Here is a 14,574-nt window from a genome sequence, read left to right as displayed (position 1 = left end):
GCCCTGGCACACTTGTCAGCCATGGAGAAAAGCGTGGTAACGCTTTCCACCTCGTGCGTCACCAGTTTCTCGAGCATCTTCTCATCACGTACCCTCTGACGAAAAGCAGTAATAATAGATGCGTCCGAGATATGAGGAATGGTACCCCGTACCTTGGTGAAGCGCGAGATGAATGCCCGGAGCGTCTCTCCGGGTTTCTGCCTCACGGCGTGGAGGTGAGCCTCCACACCATGCTGCTGGTACGCACTGGCGAAGTTCGCAGTGAACCTCACACAGGGCTCCTCCCAGGACTGAATCGTTCCAGGAGTGAGGTTCATGAGCCAAGTCCGGGCTGGCCCAATCAAGACTACATGAAAGTAGCTCGCCATGACAGCGTCGTTACCACCAGCTGCTGTGATGGCGGTAACGTACACCTGCAGGAATTCCGACGGATTAGTGGTACCGTCATACTTCTCCGGCAGGTGCGGGCGGAACTTGGACGGTCATGCCACCGCGCGGAGGTGATCCCCCAGCGCAGCGCAACCCACCCCAGCCATCGGGGTGCCCGCCTATATCCGGGCATTTCCCGGAGGCTTGGGTGCCGCTGCGTCCAAGTCGGCGTTGGGGTTGCGGCCCTCAATGTTGAGGCGGCGTTCTCGCGCCCTTTCCACAGAGATGCGGGCGTCCTCAACCGCGCATCTGCGGTTGAGCTCTGCCCGCAAGTCTTCTATTCGTGCACCCCTCACCGTGGGGGAGTGCACGGACGCCGACGCACCGCCCTGGCGCCGGTGGTAGGGCACCACCGTATTGCCATGCGGAGGTCGTTGCCCAGTCCTTGCAGAACTGGGGGAGGCTTGAGCCAGATGGAGGAGACGGTCAATGTCGTCCCGCCACCGCCTCAGAGCGTCTGGTGAAGCTGCAGGAGCCGGAGGGTTGCGAAGCAACTCCCTAGCTGCCGTCAGCGCTCCGCCGCTCGCAGCTTGTGAGGGGGCCCTTGACGGGCGCCCTGACTCTTGCCGACGTGCAGCGCGCGCCGCCACCGACGGTGGCTGCTCCACGGGCACGGTTGCCCCTGGCGCAGGAAGGCGAGAGGCGTGTGGCGCATATGACGTTACACCCTCCGTCATCTCCATGTCGTCGTCGTGGTGGGAGTGCTCAACCACCCGAACCATGGAGATGAGCAAGAGATGAACTAAGACTAGCTAAACTACCCTACCTGGCGCATGATACTTCGAGCGCTAAACACGTATCCAATTGACATGAGATTGAGCCTCCTTCAATCTTACCTTCATACTTCGGCTGGTTGGAAGTTGGAACACAAGCGCGAGCGCGTCTCGCCAGCTTCACCAATGCAGCTCCGTTTTATTTGGTTGCCTGTACATCCCTTTGGCCAGGCTTACGACGTTGTCACAGCTGGTTCATTACGTAGAAATATTGTAGGTGCAACCAACGATCTAGACAGCACAATCACATGGCACTATGGCAGTGATTGCACACCGGCTGGAGGGACTTTTTTTTTTATAAAAACTGGAGGGGACCTTTTTTTTTTTTGATAAAGACTGGAGGGGGCTTGCCACCATAGCGGGCTGGACACAACAATTCGTGTTGATCAGCATGAGCTGAAATATCAGCCCACCAACATCGCCAAATTTTCCTTCAAAAAAAAACATCAGCAAATTTCATAACTCCCAGTCCACGGATTTGGCACAATCCGAAAAAGTCCTCTTCCTCCATCAACTTTGGATCGAATATATTTTTCCTCCCTAGACAACAAAATCGTCCGTCCAACCTCCTCAGACTCACAAAACCGTTCACATAACCTCCCTGAGTGGTTTGAGGGTGAAGTGGCAGCGGTTTTTCTCCTTTTTTATTTTGACTAAATCTTTAAAAAATATAGTAAATCATAAAAAATCATAAAATGGAAAATCCAATTTTGTTGAACTTCATATAAGTGGATCTACGCATTGAACATATTATATGATATACTTTAGTACAATTTTTTTCTAGAGTTCTAGATATATGTTTTTTGTAATTATTTTATATCTACAGTTTCTGTTGTCCCATTATGGTGAAATTTTTATGGTGGCTTAATCATTATATGATTGAGCAATAGTACAAATTTTATAATTATTAGATCATGTTTGACTGAGCTATAGATTTATCTATATAAACCTAGATAAATATAGACCAATCTATAGATAAACATAGATAAATCAATAACTCAGTCATACATGATCTGATAATCATAAAAATTTTATTACATCTCAATCATATAATGATTAGACTACTATAAAATTTCATCGTAATTGGACGACGACAGAGACTATAACTATAAATTAATTACAGAAAAATATATATCTAAATCTACAGCAAAATATTTATACTAAATTATACCATATAATATGTTCAATGCGTAGATTTGCTTATGTGGAGTTCAACAAAATTAGATTTTCCCTTTTATGATTTTTTTGTGATTAGCTATGATTTTTCAAAAATTTAGTCAAAATAAAAAATAAAAGAAAATAAGAAAAACCGCTGCCAGCTCACCCTCAAACCGCTCAGGGCGGCTATGTGAACGGTTTTGTGAGTCTGAGGAGGTTGGACAGACGATTTTGTTATCCAGAGAGGAAAAGCATATTCGACCCAAAGTTGAGGGAGGCAAAAAGGACTTTTTCCATTCCAAAAAGGTCATCATATACATTACAGGCCGAACTGTGCAGCCCAATCAAAAAAGACAAGAAGCAGTATATCAGCATATACACACACATGACATCAATCATCAGGTTGTTGACTACTTTTCTTGATGGAGCAGAAACAAAAATCAACATCTGTTACAATGTCGATTCGCATATTCTATACATATTTGCAGAGCGAGAAGTCATCATTTTGTAACTCCTCGGTACAACAAAGAACGAAAGCTAAAGCTATAGGGTAATCGAAAGAATGGCGATACAACAAAGAAGGAACATAGAAAGGTACCTTCTTTGCTACAAGGAAAATGAGAAACATATACCCTGAGGATTTTACAAGAGAACGGGTGCTTCAGAACCACCTGCCAGAGAGACAAAATTTATTGTTAGGGAAACACAGTCTAGTATGAGAACCAACGTGCAGGTAGTGAAGTCTTTGGTACCTGAAGCTAGCACGAGATTCATGTGAAGGTGATTATCCTGTCTGCGATTCTAGTGCGGCACAGAGGGCACTCTGAACAAGCAAGCGAGCAGGGCTTGCACACTGAAAAAAGGAGGAAACACATGCGTTTAGTCAGAATGAAATGTCACCAACTTCAATGCATGAAAGCAATTCGCCAATGGAGGCAGTTGCTTACAGCAAAAATGACGGCAAGGAAGCAATACTGCAGCGGTTTCAGATTCAAAGCATACTTTGCAGACATGTGAATTTCCATCTTTGTCATTTAAGGGGTCAGAGTCCTTTTCCTTCATCTCCTGAATTTTAGCCTGCGCGCAGAAGAATTTATTAGGTTCGCAAGTGGCACTTATCACTCAGCATTATTGACAATCCAGCAGCAACAGTCACTTGATTTAATGAGTTTACTAATTGAACCACCAATATCAATGATGGAGCAAATTCAAATAGTGGTTCAGATACAAGTATATAACCACTAGATCTGAAAGTAGATAGCTATAATTCAACACCAGTTCAGATCTAGAAATCTAGTATATAGCCCCCAATCTACTATCATTTGTTATAATTTATTGTTGTGCTTTACATGACAAGTTAAAGTTACAGCAAGTTGATAGCACACCCTACTCTAAAAACTAATGAATATGTATAATCAAAAGAATGTATATACCTTCAGACGAACAAGAAGTGGTTCAAACTCCGGGCTTCTATGTTCTTCTGCGGTCAGTGACTTCATAGTATCATCTGAAATTTGTTTCTCAACTAGACCGAAATTCTTGTCAACTTTGTTTTCCTTTGTGCCATTAGTTATATCAGCTAGGTTAACTGACCGATCATCAACATTCAAATCGGATATGCCTAAAGCCCCTCTCTTCAACTTAGCAACGAGAACCCACATGCCTGCTAGATCATTTTCCAAAGATAATTCCTTTTTCTTTGCCTCGTCAAACTTTTTCTTGTACTCCTCTTCAAGAAGCTCCTTCTCTGCCAAAGCAGCTTCCAGAGCAGCCTCCCTTTGTCTTCTGGCATGTAGCTCCATCTTCATGTCCTCTAAATCTAGGCTCCATGTCCCAACCTCGTCCCTGCCCCTACTAGTTGTACGACCCTTTCTAGCATGAACCCTTGAATGTGCCATCTCCTGAGCAATTAATAACTCCTTTGCCTGCTTCGCATTTAGTACAGATAGCTTTGTAACTTCTTCAGCCAAATTCTTAAGTTCAACAGCAGCTGAAGATGCCAATTCCTTTGCATACGCAGCTTCCTCGCTTAACTTATGGTTTTGATTGATCAAGTCATGATGTTCCTCAGTAATTTTCAGGTGCTCGTATTTCAACTTTTCGATCTCAGCTTCCTGTTAAAGTACATAGGCAAAGTTGGTTAACTTGATTACTTGAATTTAAGATAAACCAAGCATAAACAGTATGCAGTTGCAGAGTTGCCTACAGTCATCTAAGAAAAAAAACTCGGCCGGCAAGGGAATGACCGCCCCCGCGGTATTGTATGATAGAGAAGACCGTCTCACACCGGCCAAGAAAATCCCCGAACCTCGGCCCCACCCTTACACAGCGGCACCGTAGCCCATGTGAGACGACCACGACCGGGGCTGGGCCTTAGACCTGTGCTTTGGCACTATGGGACAGACGAGGGGATTTTTTTAACCTCAGCCTGAAATTCGCTCCCACGGGGAGTCGTACCCAGGACCTGAGGAGTGCCGTTGGGTTCCTCTAACCAACTCAGCTAGAGGCCCTTTGGCCTACAGTCATCTAAGGAACATGCGTAGAATTTCTATCTACTAGAACCACAGGAAGGGTGAAGCAGGAAATTTGGTGAAAGATGAGCGATGATCTATACTGGTCAGCAAACCTAATCATGGCTATTCTATATTGAAGACTGCCACAAATTATACAGGTAGGTATACTGTGCTCTGTGCAAGATGCCAAAATTCAGAATGAAAGAAACTACAAGAGTGTTAACTAAAATGCATGGAAAGAAATTCAGTTGAAAGAAAACAGACAATGCAAGGATCAGTAAGAGAACCTTGGACTGAAGTTTAGATTTCAAATCAATAGTCTCCTGCTGTGTGTAATTATTCTCCTGCTGTATGTAATTTGTCTCCTGCTCAGGGGGTCTGTCAGCCTTTACTGAGAGTTGTTGCTCAAGTTGAAGAACTTTTTCTTGTAAATCATTGATTTCCGTATTCTGCAATTAGCAAAGTTTTTGGATCAAACTTTTGCCAACCTGAAGATTTTAAAGTGAAATAATACTATTGAGAGAGAAAGAGAGAGAGAACCTTCTGCTGTAGCTGCTCCTGAAGGACACGATTATCGGCTGATTTTAACTGTCTCAAAAAAACACAAGACAATTGTTAAAAAGCCATTCCGGGTAATTGAGTTTGATAGAAATCACGGTAGAAGTTCAAAAGATCACCTCTAACTCAAAAGCCTTCTCACTGCATTGAGCTGTCAGTTTTGAAATAGTCTGTTTTCACAAAAGAAAACATGTTACTACAGAAGGCAAAAAAATGAAACAATTAAGAGGGAATACCAGATGCTGGACGTATTACCTGCTGCATATCCACCATGGAAGCATTAGCAACTGATGCCTCACCACTTTCCATGATTTGTTGTTCCAGGGATCGCATGTGCCTTCTCTTTTGCTGAATTTCACGTTCTAAATTTTCTATCTGTTATAAAGATGTATGTCAATATTATGAGCAACTATACAATGTATATAAAAATAGATTGCAGAACCCAGCTACGGGGAATGTTATTTGGCATGTCATGCATGTGAACAGTAAACAGTTAATTCTCATGCTTTATGTCTGCTTGCTGCTTCCAAGTTTCATGTGCTTTGCTATTTGTCCAGCTATTGATTTCTTTCCAGAAGTAACATATACTGTACAGATAATCACTGCTACGTCCTCAAATGGAACAAGATTGGTACTGATGAAAAGGTAAAAACAAAAAAAAATGATTCAGTCAGGGGAATACCTGGTCCTTTGTCCCTTCAGGGTCATCTATTGATTGTTCGATTAATCTTTTCAGCGAACTGGTACCAAATGCAACCTCCCCAGCGAGCATCTTAATTTGCTCAATTAGTAGATCCATTTGATCTGATGCCGTGAAACCCGCCTGATATGCCAAGCACAATAAATTATAACCAATAATAAGGCAAAAAAAGCCTGCTCAATGTAGAATAAAGTCTAATTTAGCATGGAAATGTTCTGTCCATTGATTGTCTTTCATGAACAGCCAAATTTTACAGATGCCACTGAATATTGACCAGATGGTCCAGCCGATGGTAATGGAAGAATTGCATCAGGAACAGATATTCTTTCATACCTATAAATAATCAGCCACATATTGTATATTACAAGTTAAAGAATCAGAGTTGAAAAAAAAACTCATTCACATAGAAATTGCTTCTGAGTTGAGTCAAGGTGGTCTGTCCGCCTCTGTAAAAGGGATTCTTAATTGTTTCACCTGGAAGCTGTTTCTCACTTGACTAATAATTGTTAATTTAGCAAGAATAAATTATGTATCTACCAAAAGTTCTCTTTAACTCAATTTAGAGTACTTTCTCCCCCTTTCACAATTCCAATTTCCAATACCCTTCAAACCATGTCATCTTACCCCCATTGCACAGTGGTGATCCCGTGCATTATCAACTACTAACATCCACAATAACAATAGAAAACACCTTACAAATAAGTTTTTTTTATCAAAAACATTGGCAGAATGGGCAGCTGACCTACCTGCATTGAATCTGGTGCAGAACCAGTAATTGAAGAATGCTCCCCACTGGCAGATCTTAATTGATTGATTTCATCCAATGAGTCTGGCAAAGCAGATGATATGGGGTCTTTTGTGGTGCCTTCATTTTGAACAGGCGTCGAACTATCTTGTGAAGTGCTTAACTTCTGAAATACAGAGACAATTCATATTTCCAGAAGAAGAAAAAAGTACAGCAAAACTATATACGCAAATGTACAATAGTTTAGCAATTAGTACTTACATCTTGCTCACTGGCAGAATTTTGTCGCTGATGACTATCTGTTAACGCAGGAATATTGTTTTTTGTGGAAACAAGTATTAATTTGGTCAAGCGTTGTATCCTGCTCATTAGAGCAGCTTTCGCTTCCTCTTCCTCCTCCAGACGGGACTGCATCTTTACCTGACCCTCCTCCAACTAAAAGGGAAAGAAAGAAAAGTACTTTCAAGCATTTATCAACTTACCAACACAATGATTATTCTACAGGGTAAATTTTCAAGGAGCACAGAACAATGTAAAAGTGCAGTTCTATCAAGGAAACAGGACATACCTGCTGACGTAAACTCATAATTTCTTCCTGACTAGCACCGCCAATCATTCCTCTCCTTAGCTGATCGAGTTCTTGCTTTAGAGAGGATATTTCTCTCTGATACTTCTTGATCAAAGACTTCTCATCAATTATCTGGGCAGTCAAAATCATTATATATGTTAATTCATTTCCAGAATGGTGGCATAGGAAATCAGTTTTGTATGCCTAAATATTTACCCGGTTGCGAGAGGCGTAAATTTCAACGCGTTTTGCTCTGCTTGCAAATTTCAATGTATTATGTGTTTCTTCCATGTTACTGGATGCTGGGGTGATTGTACAAATTAGCTGCATGAAAAAAAAGTGTATCAGCTGACCACTTCGGAAGGAGGTTTTAATGGTCTACTTCAATGCCTCCTCCAGAATAATGGAGCGAGTACCAAAAGGAATGGTTCCCTGAGAGGCAGAAAAGGTAAGTACTTACTGAGACATGACCATGGCCACTTAATGATGACTGTAGCAGACGGGTCAACTTAGAATCACGATAGGGTATATGTGTTGCCCTCCCTTCACTGAGCTTGCCAATGACCTTTGAATAGAAAAACGTTCAAGTCAACAGAACTTAAGATTGAAAATGTTTTGATAGAAATAGTTACACAACGGTCAAATTCTTAAGAAGCTGAGTTGGTGTCTAAGTTGCTGATAGTATACCAGCAATCCTGAGTTGTCACATATGATTGGCAAGGAGAACTTACAGTTCCAAGAGTTAAAAGACTCTTGTTAATATATGCGCCTTCCCTTCTTCGTAACCCTGTAGTCTCTGTCTTAGAGCTCTCAGATCCAGCTAGATCAATCAAATTCTAAAAAATGACAAAAGCACAAAATATGAGATAGAAATCCATGGGCAACTGGAAAGTGTAAACAGAATGATTATTAGGAGCAGAACAACATACGAGCTGTGAATACATGACCCCTTCATACTCATCGCCACGGGCACTGCTTTCAATCATCTGAAGAGAGTAGATATGCTATGGGTCAAATTAAGAAATACAGCATATCACACATGTGGTTAACAAATATCATACAGGTGATCCAGGAACTGAGGAGTATTTAGGGTATAAGAAAGAACCCGAACTGCATTAGTCATTAAAATACTGAAGGAAATTATAAACTCACCAAAGTGAAAATCGTATGACTTCGGCTGCTAAATAAGTTGAAGTTATTAGAGCCAACATGCCGATGTTCTGTCATGTTACATAGTATTAGGTTAGATGTAATAAAAAAAAGAACCCACGCTGCTTTATTACACAACTGAAATCATGACACATTTCAGAAAAGTGAAAACAGATTTCCACTTCCAGTAGTTAACATCATTAAAAAAACGATCAGTGGGGAATTGGAAAGACACACCAACCCCCAACCCCGCAGTCGCGCGCGCGCTTTGCCCTAAGAAGAACATCTACATAACCAGGTGAACAACAAATATGGAAAAGGATAATTCATGACTGATCGATTCCATACAGTGGTATTTGAGAATCTTAGAAGCAGAACCCAATCCAATTAGTGGACAGGTTGATTGAAATGTAGGTAGAAGCCATTAAAATATGAATCTGAAAGTAATACCATAATATGAGATTGTACCCCAAGAAATAGTCACATCTAACGTCCAGAACAAGAAAACTATCTTCAGTAAAAGTGACAGTAAAACATGCCACCAGAAATCATGATGCTAGTAACATACTAATAACTGGGAAAGATAATGTAATCACCTTCACCAGCTGCAATAAAAGAAAGAGCGTGTCCGGGAGATAAAACTACTTCTTCTTTTATTCCTTCTACATAGGTTCCCTAGAGAGAGGGAAAAAGGAAGCAATTAGAGAAGCTCATAAACACAACAGTAACTGCAATGGATGAAACTATAAGGTACATTTGCATATACCGAAGAAAACATTGTGAGTAAAAAACAGCCTAGGAGGGTTAGATATGAAAATAATGTTGTATGCTATGATTAAGATAAATAAGATCATATAATGTTAATCACTCTAAGAAAAAAATGGCACTCGACAAAAACAATATACACCTGACTTCAAAATTCACCAATTGAAGGCAACAAACTGCGTCCAGATAACAATTTTGAGTAAACACTAAGATAATTCTACCTAAGTAAGAAGTAATGACAAAAATAAGATTTCTTTTTTGTTTTCATAACTTAAAATATTAAGCCATTCAGTTAAAATTATTTGTCAAAAGGTTCTAGAGATTTAAACCTGTGCATCCTCCCGCACACGCAAATTTTGGCCAGTAGGATCAAGTAGATCATTGATCACCTGCAATGAGATATACTGATTAAATCTATCCATATAATACAGGAATATGGATAACCTTAGCATAGAAAAGGACATCAAATTTTGCTTAGACCTCCAAGAAAGGAAAATTAGACTCAATAGTCTAATATGCCCATAAAACAAACAGGTATAAATGGGAGCAACTACTTCAGGAAAGTATAAATTCTGCATAACTAAAAAAATTGTAGCCAGCAAAAATTTTAAAAAATGTATATGAGTAGATAAAGTGCAAGTGCATTCCAAGTAGAATTATCAAACAAGAACCCTTTTGTGAAGGGCCAAGCCAGTCAAGATAAAACCATAGAGTGAATCAAACAAGAGCCCTGTTGAGTAATCAAATAAAGTAAGACCAAATGCATGCATTGAAGAAATTTATGAAAATGGTACAACATTCAAACTTGTTCAGGTAGTATACCTCATTATAGATTTCAAGATACGATACACGGAGCAAAAATTCCCTTCCAGGACTCTGTTGATCAAGACAGGAAAAAAACAAGTATTGCAGTTTAGGACATACTGACATATAAGAGCTAGAAAAATAATCATAAAAACAGGATTGCTTGATATTGTGTATCTCAAGTTTTTACGGCCATACTTCTTGGATCATGCTGAAGACATCCTTAATGGCTAGTGGAATTATTCCAGGACAATTCTGGTCACCCTACAAAAAATCAGAAAAGACAAATGGATCAGTATAAGCATACATGCTGACTTCGTTCAAGAAAAAAAGCATTCATGCTGACTTAAATTATCATGCATGCGAACGGGTGCCTAGCCGGATTGATTAGGTGGCCTCAGTAGCACTCCTCAGGTCCTGGGTTCGACTCCCGGTGGGAGCGAATTTCAGGCTAGGGTTAAAAAATCACCTCGTCTGCCGCCACGCCAAAGCACGAAAGGAAGGTCCCGGCCCGCACTCACACGGGTAACGGCGCCCCCGTGTAAGGGTGGGGCAGGGGTTCGGGGGTTTTCTCAGCCTGCGTGAGAGGTCTTCTCTTATTCAATGCTCGGGGGTTTCTTCCCCCCGCAGGCCAAGTTTTTTAAAAATATCATGCATGCAGGAGCATATGTTTAACATGTAAAAGCCATATTCATATGCTATAGTTACTATCACTTGCAGTAGCAGTTGTAAAAAATATCTTGAAAGTATAACTGCATTGGAAGTAATGTACTAGAGGGAGAATCTAAGAGTATGACCTCAGAAGGGGCCACATATAAACAAACTGTATGCCGGCATAATTACGGCTTTCCTAGGAAATTAGCTTGGTATTTTGTACCAACAGATTTTGGATATGAGAACTTACATGCATTGTGTGAGTCTTCCCACTACTTGTGACACCATAGGCAAAAACTGTCCCTACAAATCAGTATAAAGTTGCGTTTAGAAATTATGCAAGTGCATTGACAGGTAGGAAACTCACTGTACATGGAAAAACATTAATTGTGTAACAAATAAATGGTGCTGCAATTAAAGGTAGAAAATGAATAGTTAAGACAACTGTGCCCCATTAGCTCATCACAAAGAGAGTAAGATTATATGTGGACACAGAATTCCCTCATTATGTGATACGGTATCAGTAAAACCAAAATCACCATAAAAGTATGTGCAGATTAGCTTAATAAGAAAAAATGGCATATGGTAAAAAATGCTCAAGATGATCTAAATAAGCCAAAATTGGCATACCATTTATGCCCTCCATGGCACCTTTCACAACAGGGCGAGCTGCCACATCATATACAGCCTCAGTGGTTGTCGATGGCCCAAAAACTCTATCTGAAATATTAAGCGGAGGTAGACATAGCCATTAATAATTAATTATTAAGTAGACATAAAGTTGGTATAGCAGATGAGTAGGACATAAACTGTGTGATGTCTTAATCTACACATCAAAATTTTGTGACAGATTAGGTCAGATTGATTGTCTGCGGTTAAGAATGAGAACAACAGTGAGCTGAAAACATCAGTGCAAATGTTTAGTAACAGTTATATGAAGTAGAATTTGAACTTATCAAAAAAAACTGCTTCTGCCAAGTTTTTTCTCCTTTTATTCCATTCATGCATTAACTTTCCATTTGTGACTATTGCATCCCCGGGCCTCAGGCCCATCCCGTCTCCCTTGTTCGTGTTATGGGAGAATCAAAGATCCAGTGGAACCCAAATAAAGTCTTATCAATTCTACCAATTTTATATGCATCGTGCCAGCAGATCCCTTTTTTTCGAAATGGAACATCCATGGCAGCTTCTGGCTCAGTGTTGAATGCTTTGACAGCCCAACAGGCAACCATAGCTAAAGACTAATTAGACGCAAATATTTATGTAGAGTTCCTCAAAGCAATATTTCCATACTTGCAAATTAAGGGTAACTTGAAAGTTTGAACAGCAATGATGACTCAGTGTCTCGGAATTTGGAGAAGCTACCAGGATGTGCAGTACCCACATTGGTGCAGCCACATCTCAGGGTTATGGGTTCATACTTCATACTAACACACTCCAGTAACCAAAACTGCAACAGAAGGATCTGACCAACCGTATGCTTCCTAAGCTATGTGTAACTGTGAAGAATGTTGTCTTCCGGAAAACCAACAGTCATTAATCCTTATTTTCTGGTTGTCGCAATGACTTGTTTCATGCTGAGTTGCTGACGTTGTTCAGAAAGCAGACTCCAGAGTCCAAACTATTCACTGAATCACTGTACTCAAGACCAGTTGAATTAAGTGCACATCCAACAAAGATAAGATCAAGTGTTGATATACATGATGTTCCTTTGGACAACAAAATTGGAACTGTCCTAGTATATCATGATAATAGCATGCATGCATCGCAGCTGTGAAAACAAATTTTGACATGGCTGGCGTAACTTTCAAACATATAAGGATCCGGAACAAATTTGGCAGCTGCAGATGAACTAGTGCTGCCAGAATGAAGTTTGTTTCATCAGCCCATGGTGTCCGAGTAACAAAAACTCACATGATACTGTAAATTAACCAATCAGGATTTAACAACCAGCAGCAAGCAGTCCTCTATCATCAGCTTGAAAAAGGCATAAAACGGTGCAGGCCTCGTGATAGTGGTAGATATCAACAACACACTTCCACAGCAACAACACATGGCTTCCAAAACTGCAGACCATGACCTAAATTTTGGTTTTATCGTGAAGCTACATCCAAGCTCATATGCATGTGTCTATCTCTAAAAGAGTAATAGAATGCTATATAAGAACTAAGTTCAGAAGTTCATCAAGTGTCTGAATCCATAATTTATTTCCGGAATCCCCAAATCAGAAAATGGCTCGAGACTGTAATTCCATTGCCTAAAATTGCCCACATCCCCAATTCCACTACCTGCATTGCCAAGTTGGACGAAGGAGGAGCTGAAGGCTACTCACCATAAGCATAAGCCGTCGCCGGGTTGTACTCGCACCGCACAAGCCGATCCCCATCCGGGTACCACGAGATCTCGTCGCCGCGCTGGAACTCCCGCTCGCTGCAAGCACACCAAATCCAGCTCAAAACCACTTCGAGCGCTCCCTCAACCCTACTCACAGCCTCGTGCAAACAGATCCGCGCGACTCCCTCCGAGATCCCCCACCTGAGCGGGCGGAAGCGGATGGTGACGGAGATACTGTCGCCGGATCGGGACGTGTCCTCGATGACGAGCTCGTCCGCGCTGGGGAACGGCACCGGCGCGAGCGCAGGCGCCGGCTCCGGCGCCGGTGCTACGGATGAGCGGCGGCGGCCGGGGGTGGTGGACCTCGAGCTGCCCCCGCCCCCGCCGCCGTAGAAGCTGGAGCTGACGGAGGACGGGGACGAGCGCGGAATGAGGCGGCCGGAGCTGAAGTACGAGGTCGAGGAGGAGGACGCGGTGGGCGGGCGGCGGTGCCCCGCGGAGAACGGCGAGCTGCTCCGCCGCGACGACGACGACGACGGCCGCGACGACATCGCGCGCGGATCTCGCGGAAGCTTCTCCCCCGTGAGGCGACTCTGGCGCGGTGCCTGTCCCTGCACTCCTGCTGCTGCTGCTGCCTGCAGCACGGGAAGGGTGGGGAGGGGGCCGAGCGGGAGGGGAAGGTATCGGGAGGTCAGAGGCTCCACATGGCCTGCTCCAAAAGAGGTGAGCGGCCACGGCGTCGCGGGATTTTAAAGCGAGACGGCAGGAGGTGGGAGGCGACACTGTGCTATCCCTCTCCCCTGCTCCTCCTACTGCCGCCGCGGTTGCCGTAGGGCGGCAGCGGCCAGCGGGTGCGTTGCGCGGAGGGTGGGGACCGCAGCTTCCACGCGGCTGGATCGGCGACGCTGACACCTGAGCCCCGCTCCTCCGCGGGGCCCGCGCGCCTGGCATGGCCGGTGGGGCTCGGTTTGAACTGGAGGGGACGGGTGGGGTGGTGCGCCTGGTGGGCGGGAATAACTGCGGCGTGTCCTGCTTCCTGCGGAAGATTTTAAATTTTTGTTGGGAAAGGCGATGCGTGAGGCCCGTGGGTCAGAGAGACGGCGTGGGGGCGGCGGTGAAAAAACCGAAAAAGCGGAGGGGTGAACACGCGCGCTGGCACCGGGCACGGCGGGGGTGTCTATTCCCCGCATATGCGAGGGGAAGAAACACATCGCAAAAGGCTTATTCCATCGCTCCCCCGCCATCCGCCGCCTCCGCCGCTGCCTTCCGCCGCCGCCAACCCTAACCAAGCTCGTCGCCACCGCGCCGCCGGCTTCTTCTCGCCCCCGCCGCCGGCCGCCGGCCACCGGGGGTCCTACCCCGGCCGGCCGGCAGAGCGCCGCCTCGCCCTCCGCCGGCCGAACCATCGCCGCCGCCCATCCTCC

The 14,574-nt window shown here is 43.6% G+C and overlaps 1 protein-coding gene across 2 annotated transcripts; it reads right to left on the bottom strand.

Annotated features, from left to right (window-relative positions):
* Nucleotides 1-2,736: 2,736 nt before the first annotated feature.
* Nucleotides 2,737-13,989, bottom strand: LOC120688431 (kinesin-like protein KIN-7K, chloroplastic). Of its 2 annotated transcripts, none has more exons than XM_039970753.1 (25): nucleotides 13,352-13,989; nucleotides 13,149-13,246; nucleotides 11,447-11,536; nucleotides 11,067-11,119; nucleotides 10,361-10,426; nucleotides 10,181-10,234; nucleotides 9,688-9,747; nucleotides 9,190-9,268; nucleotides 8,597-8,664; nucleotides 8,374-8,430; nucleotides 8,176-8,280; nucleotides 7,905-8,009; nucleotides 7,661-7,768; nucleotides 7,445-7,576; nucleotides 7,138-7,311; nucleotides 6,878-7,042; nucleotides 6,114-6,254; nucleotides 5,687-5,806; nucleotides 5,551-5,601; nucleotides 5,414-5,461; nucleotides 5,161-5,322; nucleotides 3,794-4,474; nucleotides 3,363-3,437; nucleotides 3,113-3,213; nucleotides 2,737-3,031 (listed from the first exon to the last, which is right to left on the bottom strand). In XM_039970753.1, exons 1-24 carry the CDS (start codon nucleotides 13,699-13,701, stop codon nucleotides 3,145-3,147), a joined length of 3,111 nt encoding a protein of 1,036 aa, XP_039826687.1. In that variant the 5' UTR covers nucleotides 13,702-13,989; the 3' UTR covers nucleotides 2,737-3,031; nucleotides 3,113-3,144. The 2 variants fall into 2 exon arrangements, with proteins under 2 accessions (XP_039826687.1, XP_039826685.1); XM_039970751.1 differs by having other exon boundaries at nucleotides 2,747-3,031; nucleotides 3,308-3,437; nucleotides 13,352-13,984.
* Nucleotides 13,990-14,574: the final 585 nt, after the last annotated feature.

The sequence above is a fragment of the Panicum virgatum genome, chromosome 9N, assembly GCF_016808335.1.
Source record: "Panicum virgatum strain AP13 chromosome 9N, P.virgatum_v5, whole genome shotgun sequence".
In the NCBI taxonomy this organism is placed as follows: Eukaryota; Viridiplantae; Streptophyta; class Magnoliopsida; order Poales; family Poaceae; genus Panicum; species Panicum virgatum.
This window is presented reverse-complemented; position numbering and strand designations above follow the sequence as displayed.

What these genes read in the sequence shown, in the direction of transcription:
- LOC120688431 (XM_039970751.1), bottom strand. Translation starts at nt 13,701, where the DNA reads ATGTCGTCGCGGCCGTCGTCGTCGTCGTCGCGGCGGAGCAGCTCGCCG. An exon ending in TGCCATGGAGGGCATAAATG is followed by an intron (nt 11,120 to 11,446) that starts GTATGCCAATTT and finishes ACTGATTTGTAG; the next exon opens with GGACAGTTTTTGCCTATGGT. An exon ending in TCCTTGCCGTCATTTTTGCT is followed by an intron (nt 3,214 to 3,307) that starts GTAAGCAACTGC and finishes TCCTTTTTTCAG; the next exon opens with TGTGCAAGCCCTGCTCGCTT.